The following is a 13,291-nucleotide window of genomic DNA, read 5'->3' on the forward strand; positions in this document are numbered from 1 at the left end:
TCATGCTATTGGGTTTCGCTTTGTAGAAAGTAATGTCTTGCAGACCCTGTGCAGAGTTGCCATGCATTCGATGTCGCCTCCAACCTTGTTCGAAATTGCCTCTTTGCCCTTGAAATAGCCCTCCGCAATCATACCTGGTTTTCTGGTACAGGCCTGGGTTGCCAGACTTGAATGCCACAGATCTAGCCTTCAGCAGATGACCTACCTTATATACTCAGGACAGACACAGAATCTATAGAAGTGAGGCAAAACAGCTGTGAGGTCATGGATCCTTCTTGGGGCAAATTAGGGTGGATAAATACCTAGGGCCTGGTAAGGGCCCTTGGACCTTGTGCAGAAATTGCAGAGGCCCAAGTAGAGATACTTAAAACATCCTGAACAGATGAGGTGCAGAAGAACTGAAGGTTATCTAATGTTTTTCCCGTTGTTTAAGAAAGGCTCTCTGAATAACCTGGGAAAATTTTGGCCAGTAAGCCTGATGTCTGTAGTGGGTAAGTTATTAGAAGGTATTCCAATAACTGGACTGGATATATAAGTATCTGGACAGACAGGGACCAATTAGGAATAGTCAACATAGCTTTGTGCATGGCAAGTTGCATTTAACCAATCTTACAGAGTTTTTCAAGGAAGTTACCAGGAAAGTTGATAAAGGAAAGGCAGTGAATGCTATCTACATGTACTTTAGCAAGGCCTTTGACAAGGTCCCTCATGGGAGTTTGGTCAAGAAGGTTCAGTCACTTGCCATCCAGGTTGAGGCAATAAAATTAGACAAAAGCTTCACGAGAAAAGCCAGACAGTGGTAGTAAATGGTTGCCTCAATGACTGGAGGACTGTGACTAGTGGTGTATGCAGGGATAGGTGCTGAGTTTGTCGTTGCTTGTCATCTATATCAACAATCTGGATGACAATGTGCTAAACTGGATCGGCAAATACTTCATGCGATGACACCAAGATTGGTTGTGTAGTGGATAGCGAGGAAGACTATCAAAGTTTGCAGCTGGATCTGGACTAGCTGGAAAAATGGGATGAATAATTGCAGACTGAATTTAATTCAGACAAGTGTGAGGTGTTATACTTTGGAAGAACTAACTAGGGTAGGACTTGTACGGTGAATTGTAGAGCACTGTGGAGCGAAGTAGCAGAGAGACCTGGAAATACAGATCCATAATTCCTTGAAAGTGGCACCACAGGTAGATAGGGTTATTATAAGAGCTTTTGACACTTTGCCCTTTATAAATCAAAGTACTGAGTATAGGAGTTGGGATGTTATGTTGAAGTTGTATAAAATGTTGGTGAGGCCTAATTTGAAGCATTGTGTCCTGTTCTGGTCATTTTTCTACAGGAAAGGTGTAAGATTGGAAGAGTACAGAGAAAATTTACAAAGCTGTTGCCAGGACTTGAGGACCTCAGTTATAGGGAAAGGTTGAATAGTTAGGGTTTTATTCCCTACAGTGCGGGAGAATAAGGTGAGATTTGATGGAAGTTTTCAAAATTATGAGGGGTATATATAGTGTAAATGCAAGAGGCTGTCTCCACTAAGGTTGGGTGAAGCTACAATTAAAGGTCATGGGTTTAAGAATGAAGGATGAAATGCTGAAGGGGAACATGACAGGGAAAACCTCAGAGTGATGAGTGTGGAACAAGCTGCCAGTGAAAGTGGGGGATGAGGGTTCAATTTCAACATTTCACAGGAATTTGTAATGGTACATGGTCAGGAGGGGTATAGAAACATAGAAAATAGGTGCAGGAGTAGGCCATTCAGCCCTTCGAGCCTGCACCGCCATTTATTATGATCATGGCTGATCATCCAACTCAGAACACCGCCCCAGCCTTCCCTCCATACCTCCTGACCCCCGTAGCCACAAGGGCCATATCTAACTCCCTCTTAAATATAGCCAATGAACTGGCCTCAACTGTTTCCTGTGGCAGAGAATTCCACAGATTCACCACTCTCTGTGTGAAGAAGTTTTTCCTAATCTCGGTCCTAAAAGGCTTCCCTTCTATCCTCAAACTGTGACCACTCGTTCTGGACTTCCCCAACATCGGGAACAATCATCCTACATCTAGCCTGTCCAATCCCTTAAGGATCTTATACGTTTCAATCAGATCCCCCCTCAATCTTCTAAATTCCAACGAGTACAAGCCCAGTTCATCCATTCTTTCTTCATATGAAAGTCCTGCCATCCCAGGAATCAATCTGGTGAACCTTCTCTGTACTCCCTCTATGGCAAGGATGTCTTTTCTCAGATTAGGGGACCAAAACTGCACACAATACTCCAGGTGCGGTCTCACCAAGGCCTTGTACAACTGCAGTAGTACCTCCCTGCTCCTGTACTCAAATCCTCTCGCTATAAATGCCAGCATACCATTCGCCTTTTTCACCGCCTGCTGTACCTGCATGACCACTTTCAATGACTGGTGTATAATGACACCCAGGTCACGTTGCACCTCCCCTTTTCCTAATCGGCCACCATTCAGATAATAATCTGTTTTCCTATTTTTGCCACCAAAGTGGATAACTTCACATTTATCCACATTAAATTGCATCTGCCATGAATTTGCCCACTCACCCAACCTATCCAAGTCACCCTGCATCCTCTTAGCATCCTCCTCACAGCTAACACTGCCACCCAGCTTCGTGTCATCCGCAAACTTGGAGATGCTGCATTTAATTCCCTCATCCAAGTCATTAATATATATTGTAAACAACTGGGGTCCCAGCACTGAGCCTTGCGGTACCCCACTAGTCACCGCCTGCCATTCTGAAAAGGTCCCGTTTATTCCCACTCTTTGCTTCCTGTCTGCTAACCAACTCTCCACCCACACCAATACCTTACCCCCAATACCGTGTGCTTTAAGTTTGCACACTAATCTCCTGTGTGGGACCTTGTCAAAAGCCTTCTGAAAATCCAAATATACCACATCCACTGGTTCTCCCCTATCCACTCTACTAGTTACATCCTCAAAAAATTCTATGAGATTCGTCAGACATGATTTTCCTTTCACAAATCCATGCTGACTTTGTCCGATCATTTCACCACTTTCCAAATGTGCTGTTATCACATCCTTGATAACTGACTCCAGCAGTTTCCCCACCACCGACGTTAGGCTAACCGGTCTATAATTCCCCGGTTTCTCTCTCCCTCCTTTTTTAAAAAGGGGAGTTACATTAGCCACCCTCCAATCCTCAGGAACTAGTCCAGAATCTAACGAGTTTTGAAAAATTATCACTAATGCATCCACTATTTCTTGGGCTACTTCCTTAAGCACTCTGGGATGCAGACCATCTGGCCCTGGGGATTTATCTGCCTTCAATCCCTTCAATTTACCTAACACCACTTCCCTACTAACATGTATTTCGCTCAGTTCCTCCATCTCATCGGACCCTCTGTCCCCTACTATTTCTGGAAGATTATTTATGCCCTCCTTAATGAAGACAGAACCAAAGTAATTATTCAATTGGTCTGCCATGTCCTTGCTCCCCATAATCAACTCACCTGTTTCTGCCTGCAGGGGACCTACATTTGTCTTTACCAGTCTTTTCCTTTTTACATACCTATAAAAGCTTTTACAGTCCGTTTTTATGTTGCCTGCCAGTTTTATGCCAGTGCTATGGTCCATGTGCAGGTCAATAGGACTAGGAAAAATAATATTCCAGTATGGATGAAATGGTCTGAGGGTTCGTTTCTGTGCTGTAGTGTGCAATGGCTCTATAACCTCTTGAACTAACAGTGGTCAAAGTCGGTGGAGGATGAAGAATTAATGTGACATTTAAATGAAGTTCAGAACACATTCGCCGACAGCCATAGAACATGCAGCATTGGCCTCCTTAACTCTTTGCTTCCCACCATCCAGGGATTCAAATAGGACACCCCCTACCCCCCCCCCACAAACTAGGAGAAATTCACTTGTCATTAACAATGTGCTATCTGATTCACAATGGAGAAACTAAACTTCTACAGATGTACAGTAGGGAGCATTCCAACTGGTTGCATTTTCATCTGCTATGGAGGCGCCAATGCATAGGATCAGAAAAAGCAGCAAACGGATTGTACACTCAGCCAGCTCCCAGCTGAATCATGGGTTCTAGTCTCACCACAATCAAGGCCATCATAAAAATATGATACCTCAAGAAGGCGGAATACATCATTCAGGACCCTCACTATTTGGCACATGCCCTCTTCTCATTCTGTCATTACTATCATTGAGATAGAAGAACAGGAGCCTCAAGACATACACTCAAGGGTTTAGGGAGAGCTGCTTCTCCTCTGGCAGATTTCTGAATGGCCCATGAACATTACCTCATTATTTTGTTTTATTTTTGCATTATTTACTTAGTTTTATGTGTTCTTGTAATTCAAAGTAGGCTGCTGTGGGTTTATTGCATTCACTTTCCAGAAGTGGCTGCGTGACCTTGGCTTCACTAGAAGAGAGATCAAGTCAACCAGCAGGACTGTAGCTGAGGCGGCAGAGAAAGGATCAGCATGGTTGTGGACCAAATACGTCCAGAGGGGCAGATAGTCAGACAGTGTATACATCTTTTGCAAACCCTTCAGTAGTTGCATATACACCTGAAGAGCAGGTTATCTGTTGGATGGAAGTGACCAACAACTCTGATAGAGGCAGATGCCAAGTTTTTAAGCTCACCAGTGGGAGGTGGTGCTTTAGCACTGCTGGCCCACCACCTCGAGGGAGTCTTGATCTTAAGTGGGCCGAAACTCCTGAAGACAGGTGGCAGATCAACTGATGATCCCACTGGTGATAGCACAGGACAGTTAACATCTTAGTCCGTGTGTATTTTTTAACTCTGTTCTTGTAATTTATTGTACTTTTTATGTATTACACAGTACTGTTGCCACAAAACAACAAATTTCCCAACATATGTCAGTGATAATAAATCCAGTTTTGATTCTGAAATGCTAATTGAGTGATCACCTTGCTGAACAGCTCTGCTCAGTCTGCAAAGGATACCCTGAGCTGCTAGTGGCCTGTTTCTTTAATTCTCCATTCTATTTTGATTCTGACCTCTTGGTCTTTCAATTCCTGCACAATTCTAATGAACCTCAACCTAAATTCAAGGTTAGAGCATCTCATTTTCTGATTAGGGAAATTACAACCTTCAAAACTCAACAATAAATTCAACAGTTCCAGTTAAAGACTTGCAATTTGAGTCAGAATTGACTGGTTCCAATCTAATTTTTTTTCTCCTGCCACCAGTGATAACTGATCTGCCAAGCTTTTCCAGAATCCTCTCTTATTTTAGATTTCCTGCAACTGCTGGACTACATCTCTGTTCTAATCACAAACAAGAGAAAATCTACACATGCTGGAAATCTGAACAACACACACAAAATGCAGGAGGAACTCAGCAGGCCAGGCAACATCTATGGAAAAGACTTAACAGTCGACGTTCTGTCCTGATGAAGGGTCTCCTTCCGAAACTTCGACTGTTTACTCTTTCCATAGATGCTGCCTGGCCTGCTGAGCTCGTCCAGCATTTTGTGTTTGTCTCTGTTCTAATGATTACTTTTCTATTGAGTCCCCTAAACTCCTCCTTCGATTTTCACTTCTCCGCTTATGATAAACTTGGTGATGTAGTGGCATCAGCACCGGTCTTGAGTTATATGGGAGGCAGGGTTTAAGGGTCGGCACAACATTGTGGGCCGAAGGGCCTGTACTGTTTTATGTTCTATGAAAGGTGTCGGTTCAAATCCGGCCGGTTCCTCGCACACTTTCCATCCATGCTGGGTAGAGCGTCGAGCTAACAACTCGACCTCGTTAAAAAAAAAGGCAGATAACAGCTAAGGAAATAGCAAAATAAAAAGCCGAAGGATAGGTACAACATCAACTTATGATATTTGTGAATTTTACTTGTCTGTGAAGTCAGACGACCAGCACACCCAGCGTCCCGTCAGTAGACCAGTGCACACCACCACCCACAACAGCCATCCCCTCGACAACCCGGCGTCTAACACCGAGCACTCGATCTCCTCCATAGCCTGGTACCCGCCAGCCCGACCTCAACATCCAGGACCCGCCGCTCCCTCCCCTCGACAGCCCCGCACCTGTCCAGCGGTTCGACTCGCACTAGCTGTTGCCCCGAGTCCCGCGGCTCCGAGCCTCCCCGCCGCCGCCGCCGGAGAACCGCACGGAGCCGCTCCATGGGCAGCAGCTCGCGGTCTCCGCCCAGCGCCATCGCGCGAGCTGGGCATGCGCGCTCTCGAGGCGCGAGGCCCGGCCCGGCCCGGCCCGGCCCGGCCGAGGTGGCGGGAATCGTGACACATGCTGACACGGGAGAACGGGGAGGGAGGGGAGTTGGAAATTGAGGTAGGGGCAAAGCGGATGGGGGCTGTTTGTTAAGGAATGGAGGCGGTATTGGAAAATGTAAACGCATACATTGTATTTTCTATATTTACTATATATGTATTACAGTCTTTACTCAACAGTATTTCAGTATTTACTCGAATGCACACATTATATTTTCTATATTTACTATGTAACCACTGCTAGCTGAATAGAGGGTATTCACTATGTAGCCATGACTTTTGACCTAATCACTATTAATTCATGAAGAGAACTCGAATGAAACCAAGTAGAAAGATAACGGTGGCGAGTAAGGTAATGAAATATGTGACAGTATGTCAAAATAAGACTAATTAAGAAATAACTGTGGTTAGGGATGAGGGGACACCTGGTCTAAAATGTAAACTAGGACATAATTAAATTGGGGAGTAAAACAATAGTGGAAAGTCGAGAGCGGATATATTGATGATATGTAATCACAGGCCGACTGGATATGATAATGTAGCTAAGATAGGAAATTGCTATAAAACATGCTGTATACAAGCCTCGGGGGGCAGTCAGCAAACTAGCTTTCTGATTGTCTCAGTTTTGATTTGCAAATTAAAGTTTAAAACTTCTTGAAGGATTTTCTGCGTCTCCTTGTCGTTTGTGAGAAACGAGAAACCACGACAAAATTGGCGTCACAAACAGGATCGGATAGAGACCCGCGAGGAAGGGAACGGCAGATTGGGACGCTTCCCGGTCCCTCGGGGACCCTCACGGGGCTAACAGAATTAAGGGTGCACCCAAAGTAAAAAGGTGAGCGCTTTTTGCGATAATTCGGACTAAGAATTCTGTTGGTTTTGGGGGGTCTCGGGGACTCAGAAGCAACTGCCGAAGGGTCTCTCCGATCCAAAGAATCTGGCAGAATTGGGGATAAAAGGAGGCTCAGAGGATTAATCAAGAGCACAGCCGTGGGGGTAAGTACGAATAAAGTAATAATAAGTTAAGAAAGAAAATTCCACGTGGTGTTGGTAAGTCCCTGTGGATACCGCTTCGCACGAAACGAAGGGCTGAACAGGCAGGGAAGGAGAATTAAAAATCCTCGTGAATACCGCCTTAAGAAGTATAAGGGGCTGCGTAGGCGAGGTGTAAAAGGAAAAGGTTCTGTGGATACCGCCCTAAGTAGGGGTCTGCACGGGCAGAACGTAATAAGAGATAAAGATAGTTTAATAGATAATTCAGACGCTGGTGAGATAAACCATAAGGCTAGGCATAGAAATAGAGTTAGAAAAATAGTACTATTAAATAGGCAAGTCGTGAGATTCTAAAAATACCATAATAGAAAAAGGAGAAAGAGAACAACATGACAGAGAAAGGAACAGCAGTAGAAATATTGAGCAGAAAATTCCCGGTGTGTCAAGGTAAGGTCGCGGAAATTTCAGAAAAATGGGAAAAAAAGAGCTAAAGAACTGGTTACGAAATGGCCAAGAGAAGGAACATTTGATGTAAGCTTATGTGAGGAAATAGAAGCGCTAATTAAAAATCACAAACCCAAAGATAAATCTAAGAAAAGAGAAGGAAAAAGGGAACAAGAAATGGAAGTGTTAAAACTCTTTAGGATGGAGGGAGAAAGATTAAGAAAGACGGGAGGTATATTAATAGTAAGTAAAAAAGACACTGAGAAACGAAACGAGCAGTCTGATAAAGAAAAAGAAAAGCATAACAGGGAGTGGGCTTCGGCTCTATACCCAGACCTGAAAGATGTAGAAAAACCTTCTCCCTATTATGAGAAAGAAACCCTTAAGCAGTGTCGATGATAACAGGAAGAGTGGATCTAAGTGGAGAAATTAAAGTCTGGGATACCGAGGAGGAAAGAAAGAATCACGAAAAGGAGCAGGAGGAACTACGGAAGGTAATAGAAGAAGACAGGGCAAAGCTAGAGCAGGAGAGAAGGGAAATAGTAGAAGAAATCAAAGGGTTACAGGAATTAAAAGCGAAAAGGGATGAAGAGAAATCTTTGTTATATGGGCACGGAACTGAACAGGCCAGAGTAGGAGACTTGTCGGGAGAGCAAGAGTTAAGTAGTGAAGGAGAGGGTACGAGAGAATGTAGGCAGAGGATAGAAGACAGGAGCCTTGAAGGGGAAAAAGAGAGAGTGAAAAGGCAGATATTAGAAACAGAGGGAGAGATTAGGGAATTACAGCGGAGACTGAATTTCCAACGACAGTTTGAGGATTTCGCATGGGCCAAAGCAAATGCTAGCTCAAGGCAGAAAGGAAGAACTCCACGAGGATGCCAAGGGAGAAAGGAAACACCGGAAAGAATCATGTGGCAGCCAGTGAAAACATGCTCAGAAACAGATGGAGAGTCAGGCGAGGAAGAGAGTCAGGAGATGTGGGAAAGGAAAGGGAGAATGATGCCGTTGTTAGTAAAAGGATTGGGACAAGTACAGTATATTCCTTGGGGATCCCAGGACCTGGAAGGGCTGAAAAACACCCTGCCCCAGCCTACATGAGGGTGCAGGGAAGTGGATTAGGGCCTTTGAGGAAGAAACCACGGGACGAATGTTGGCTATGGGAGATTTAAAGGCGCTGCTGATAAGGCTGATGGGAACCTCCAAACTACAAGAGTTGATGGAAGCGGCTGGCATACAGAATGTGGACAGCACTCTGATTGACGGGGCCAGATTTGACACAGTGAGGCAGAGGGTATGGGGGGCCCTCAGGGAGCTCTATCCACCCAAAATGGACCCCAAAGCCATGAAAGGGGATCCACTGGGAGACACTGAAAATCCAGCAGCCTATATAGAAAATCAGCTGAAAAGGTGGAGACTGGAAACTGAACAAGAGGTGGAAGGCAACCCATTTATGACCTGGATGTTCCGAAATGCTGGTTTGGATGCGATGCCTTCCCAAGTTAAGTCTAAACTTGAGGAAGTGGTTGGACTGATGTCAATGACCCCACAGGAATTCAGGGACCACGTAGTCCAGGCGGTCGAAAAATATTGGAAAGACAAACGAAAGTTGACTGAGCAGCAAGAAGAAGTGCAAAGAAAGCTGATACAAATGCAGCTTGAAGAACTTAAAAAGAAGGAAAAAGAAAAAGGCAAGAAGATGCTGCCAGCAGTGACCGATTTAAGCACAGCCGTTGAAATGAATGAAATGCCATTACATGGAGGGACCGGTCATGCCGTAAGACAGAGCCCAGAAAACCCCATGCCAATAATAAACGTCTTTGGGGGTGCTTTTCCACAAATGCCCTATCAGAGACAGGATAAATTTAAACAGCAGCCCAGACAGGACTGGAAATCCCAAGGAAGGGGGCAGAGAGGTTATGGGCAGGAAGGACCAGTAAGGAAACAGGGGGGAAGAGAGATACAGAGACGGTGCTGGGGATGTAACCAGCCAGGACACATAAGAAGGGACTGCCCACTTAAGCCATGGGCCGTCACATTCCAGCGAGAACCAATGAGATGGGAACCACAGTCTAGCCAAGGACCAGACCCCGCAGGGCCAAATGGACCTGTGAACCCCTATGCAAGACATTAGGGGTGCCCAGAGAACCCAGGTGGGAAGGGACACTACCCAGTGATAACAAGGGAGACAGAGGAGGAACCCATTGTTCAGGTTGTGTTAGAAGGGCAGCTGACACCAATGATGATAGATACTGGAGCCACGTATAATTGCGTACAGCCGCAGTATGCCCTTCACCTTCCCATGTCAGGAAAATTTATTAAGACTGTAGGGTTCTCAGGAAAAACACAGTTGACACAATGTACAGCTCCAGTGAGATTAGGGATGGGCAGCAAAGGAATAGTTTTGCCGATATTAGTGTCCAAAGGAAGCAATGCAGTAACAAAGGGAAATCAAGCTGCAGATGAAGCAGCCAAGAAAGCATCTGGGTGTACACCCGCTGTTATCGCACCCCAGGTAAGTCTAGAGCCGGAACCTATGGTAGAGGACCTAATTGAAATACAGGGAAAGGCAACTTTGGCAGAGTAAACACTGTGGAGACAAAGGGGGGCCAAGCAGAACCCAGAAGGCCTATGAACCACGGAAGATGGCCTACTGGTAGCTCCCACCCCTTTACTGACTATCCTGATCTCAGAAGCACATGGGATGGATCATTATGCAAGAGGGGAAGTAATAAGGAAAATAAAAAAGGATGGATTTTGGTTGCCTTATTTACAGGCTTCAGTAGACCATGTGTTGTCACAGTGCGAGGTATGCGCGCAGAATAATGTTCGGAAAGGAATTACAACCCCAATAGGTCATATACCCGTACCTGAAGGGCCATTTAAACACCTAGTGATTGACTATGTAGACATGATAAAAACAGTAAGAGGGAAAAGATACATGTTGGTGGTAATCGACAGATTCAGCAGATGGGTAGAGGCAGTACCCTCGAAAGATCAAGGGGCAGGAACAGTAGTGAAATTCCTGACAAACGAAGTGATCCCAAGGTTTGGGATACCGACAGAAATTAGCTCAGACAATGGTTCAGCTTTCATCCAAAAAGTGGTCAAGTTAGTACTGCCAGCACTGAGAATAAAGCAAAGATTTGGATGTGTGTGTCACCCTCAGTCGCAGGGTACGGTGGAAAGAATTAACGAGACCTTAAAAACCAAACTAAACAAAATCTGTGCAGATATTAAACTCAACTGGGTCGATGCACTACCGTTAGCATTAATGAATTACCGCATGCAGACTAATCGGATGACGTGTCTAACACCGCATGAAATGCTAACCGGAAGGTCTATGCCATTGCCCCGGTGGAGAGGACCATATAAAGGGCCTAGTTTGGAACAATTGGAATTGGAATTAAAACAATACATGCGACAATTAACTATGATACATAAGTCTATTTATTCACAGGAAAAACAGAAAGAGCCAGAGATTGATCAAGGGGAAGGACCAATCAAGCCAGGCGATCAGGTCTACGTGTGAGCGTTTCGAAGAAAGTGGAACGAACCCAGAAGGGAAGGGCCCTTTACAGTAACCAAAGCATCACCCACCGCAGTACAAGTGGAAGGATGCTCCACTTGGTATCATCTCAATCACTGCACTAGAGCAATCCCGCAGGTACAGTCAGGTGGGCCACCCGAGGTAAGTGGTGAAGAGGAACAAACAGACAGGTACTAGACTGGCTATTGGCAGAGAAAGGAGGAGTTTGTGTAATGTTTGGGGAACAATGCTGTACTTCTATACCGAATAACACTAGTCCGGAGGGATCGTTTACCAGAGCAATGAATAAACTGAAAAATCTAAGAAAGGAGGTTAAACAAAATGCAGGGTTCGGACACCAGTTCTTTGACTGGTTAAACAGTAAACTAGGAGGATGGGGAGCATGGCTGACCAAGATTGCAGTAACCATCAGTATTGTATTGCTAAGCTGTGTGGTCATTCTGTGCTGTTTTCTTCCATGCCTCAAGTCGCTTGTAGTGCGTGCTGCAATGAAACGGTTTCCGATGCTCCTGGAAATTGTTGGGTCGAGCCCTATGGAGAAGGAGGCACTGATGATGTATTCGTACAGTCTACAAGACACGCAAGACGAACAGGAGAGAGATGAAATATGAGGGGATTAGGCTGTGAAGGCTCCTGAGTCTTTTTCCCTGTCTCAGATATGAAGGGACGGGTTTTTGGCTCAGTGGCCTAGGGAGGTAGGGAGAGAACACTTTGAGTCTTAAGCGCAGGAAACTATAGTTTAACCTAAATTTGGAAGTAAATGTGTGGCATTATTTGAGCTTTTGTGCATAGACTCTCAGTCCTCTCTCTCTGTATGAGATCCTGTGGGTCTCAAAATCTCTCTGTATGAGACCCTGTGGGTCTCAAAGGGCGGATTATATTGGAAAATGTAAACGCATACATTGTATTTTCTATATTTACTATATATGTATTCAGTATTTACTCAACAGTATTTCAGTATTTACTCGAATGCACACATTATATTTTCTATATTTACTATGTAACCACTGCTAGCTGAATAGAGGGTATTCACTAAGTAGCCATGACTTTTGACCTAATCACTATTAATTCATGAAGAGAACTAGAATGAAACCAAGTAGAAAGATAACGGTGGCGAGTAAGGTAATGAAATATGTGGCAGTATGTCAAAATAAGACTAATTAAGAAATAACTGTGGTTAGGGGTGAGGGGACACCTGGTCTAAAATGTAAACTAAGACATAATTAAATTGGGGAGTAAAACAATAGTGGAAAGTCAAGAGCGGATATATTGATGATATGTAATCACAGGCCGACTGGATATGATAATGTAGCTAAGATAGGAGATTGCTATAAAAAATGCTGTATACAAGCCTCGGGGGGCAGTCAGCGACTAGCTTTCTGATTGTCTCAGCTTTGATTTGCAAATTAAAGTTTAAAACTTCTTGAAGGATTTTCTGCGTCTCCTTGTCATTTGTGAGAAACGAGAAACCACGACAGTGGCTGGGTGGGATAATGGGGGCAAAGAGATAAGGCCTATGGTGGAGGGGGCGTATTGGAGCTGAAGTGAGCTGGGGTGAGAGGGTGGTGGGGTAAAAGGAAAGTGAATGGGAGAGGATGGGGCTGAAAGGTATGGGATCAAAAGTATGGCATATTGGGACGGGGAGAGAAGCAGGTGTGTGGGCCAGCACTGACAGAAACCTTAGCCAAGATTTCTGGAAATCTGCCCTCTTGATAGATAGACTGGCCAGTAAGCCTCTGTGGAGAGAGAAACAGGAGCGTGGTGGCCTCTGTCTCCATTACTTCAGTGCTCGTGTTGGACTGAATGTCACAGTCATAGTCATACTTTATTGATCCCGGAGAAATTGGTTTTCGTTACAGTTGCACCATAAGTAATAAATAGTAATAGAACCATAAATAGTTAAATAGTAATATGTAAATTATGCCAGTAAATTATGAAATAAGTCCAGGACCAGCCTATTGGCTCAGGGTGTCTGACCCTCCAAGGGGGGAACTGTAAAGTTTGATGGCCACAGGCAGGAATGACTTCCTATGACGCTCTGT

At 44.7% G+C, this 13,291-nt stretch overlaps 1 protein-coding gene across 1 annotated transcript in view; it reads right to left on the reverse strand.

Annotated features, from left to right (window-relative positions):
• The window catches only part of spo11 (SPO11 initiator of meiotic double stranded breaks), a 53,002-nt gene extending 46,806 nt beyond the window's left edge, over positions 1-6,196 (reverse strand). The window contains exon 1 of the mRNA XM_072276592.1: positions 6,066-6,196. Coding sequence (XP_072132693.1) covers positions 6,066-6,196 — 131 coding nt within the window. The remainder of the gene's footprint in view (positions 1-6,065) is intronic.
• Positions 6,197-13,291: the final 7,095 nt, after the last annotated feature.

This window comes from Mobula birostris, chromosome 2 (assembly GCF_030028105.1).
Source record: "Mobula birostris isolate sMobBir1 chromosome 2, sMobBir1.hap1, whole genome shotgun sequence".
NCBI classification, from domain to species: Eukaryota; Metazoa; Chordata; class Chondrichthyes; order Myliobatiformes; family Myliobatidae; genus Mobula; species Mobula birostris.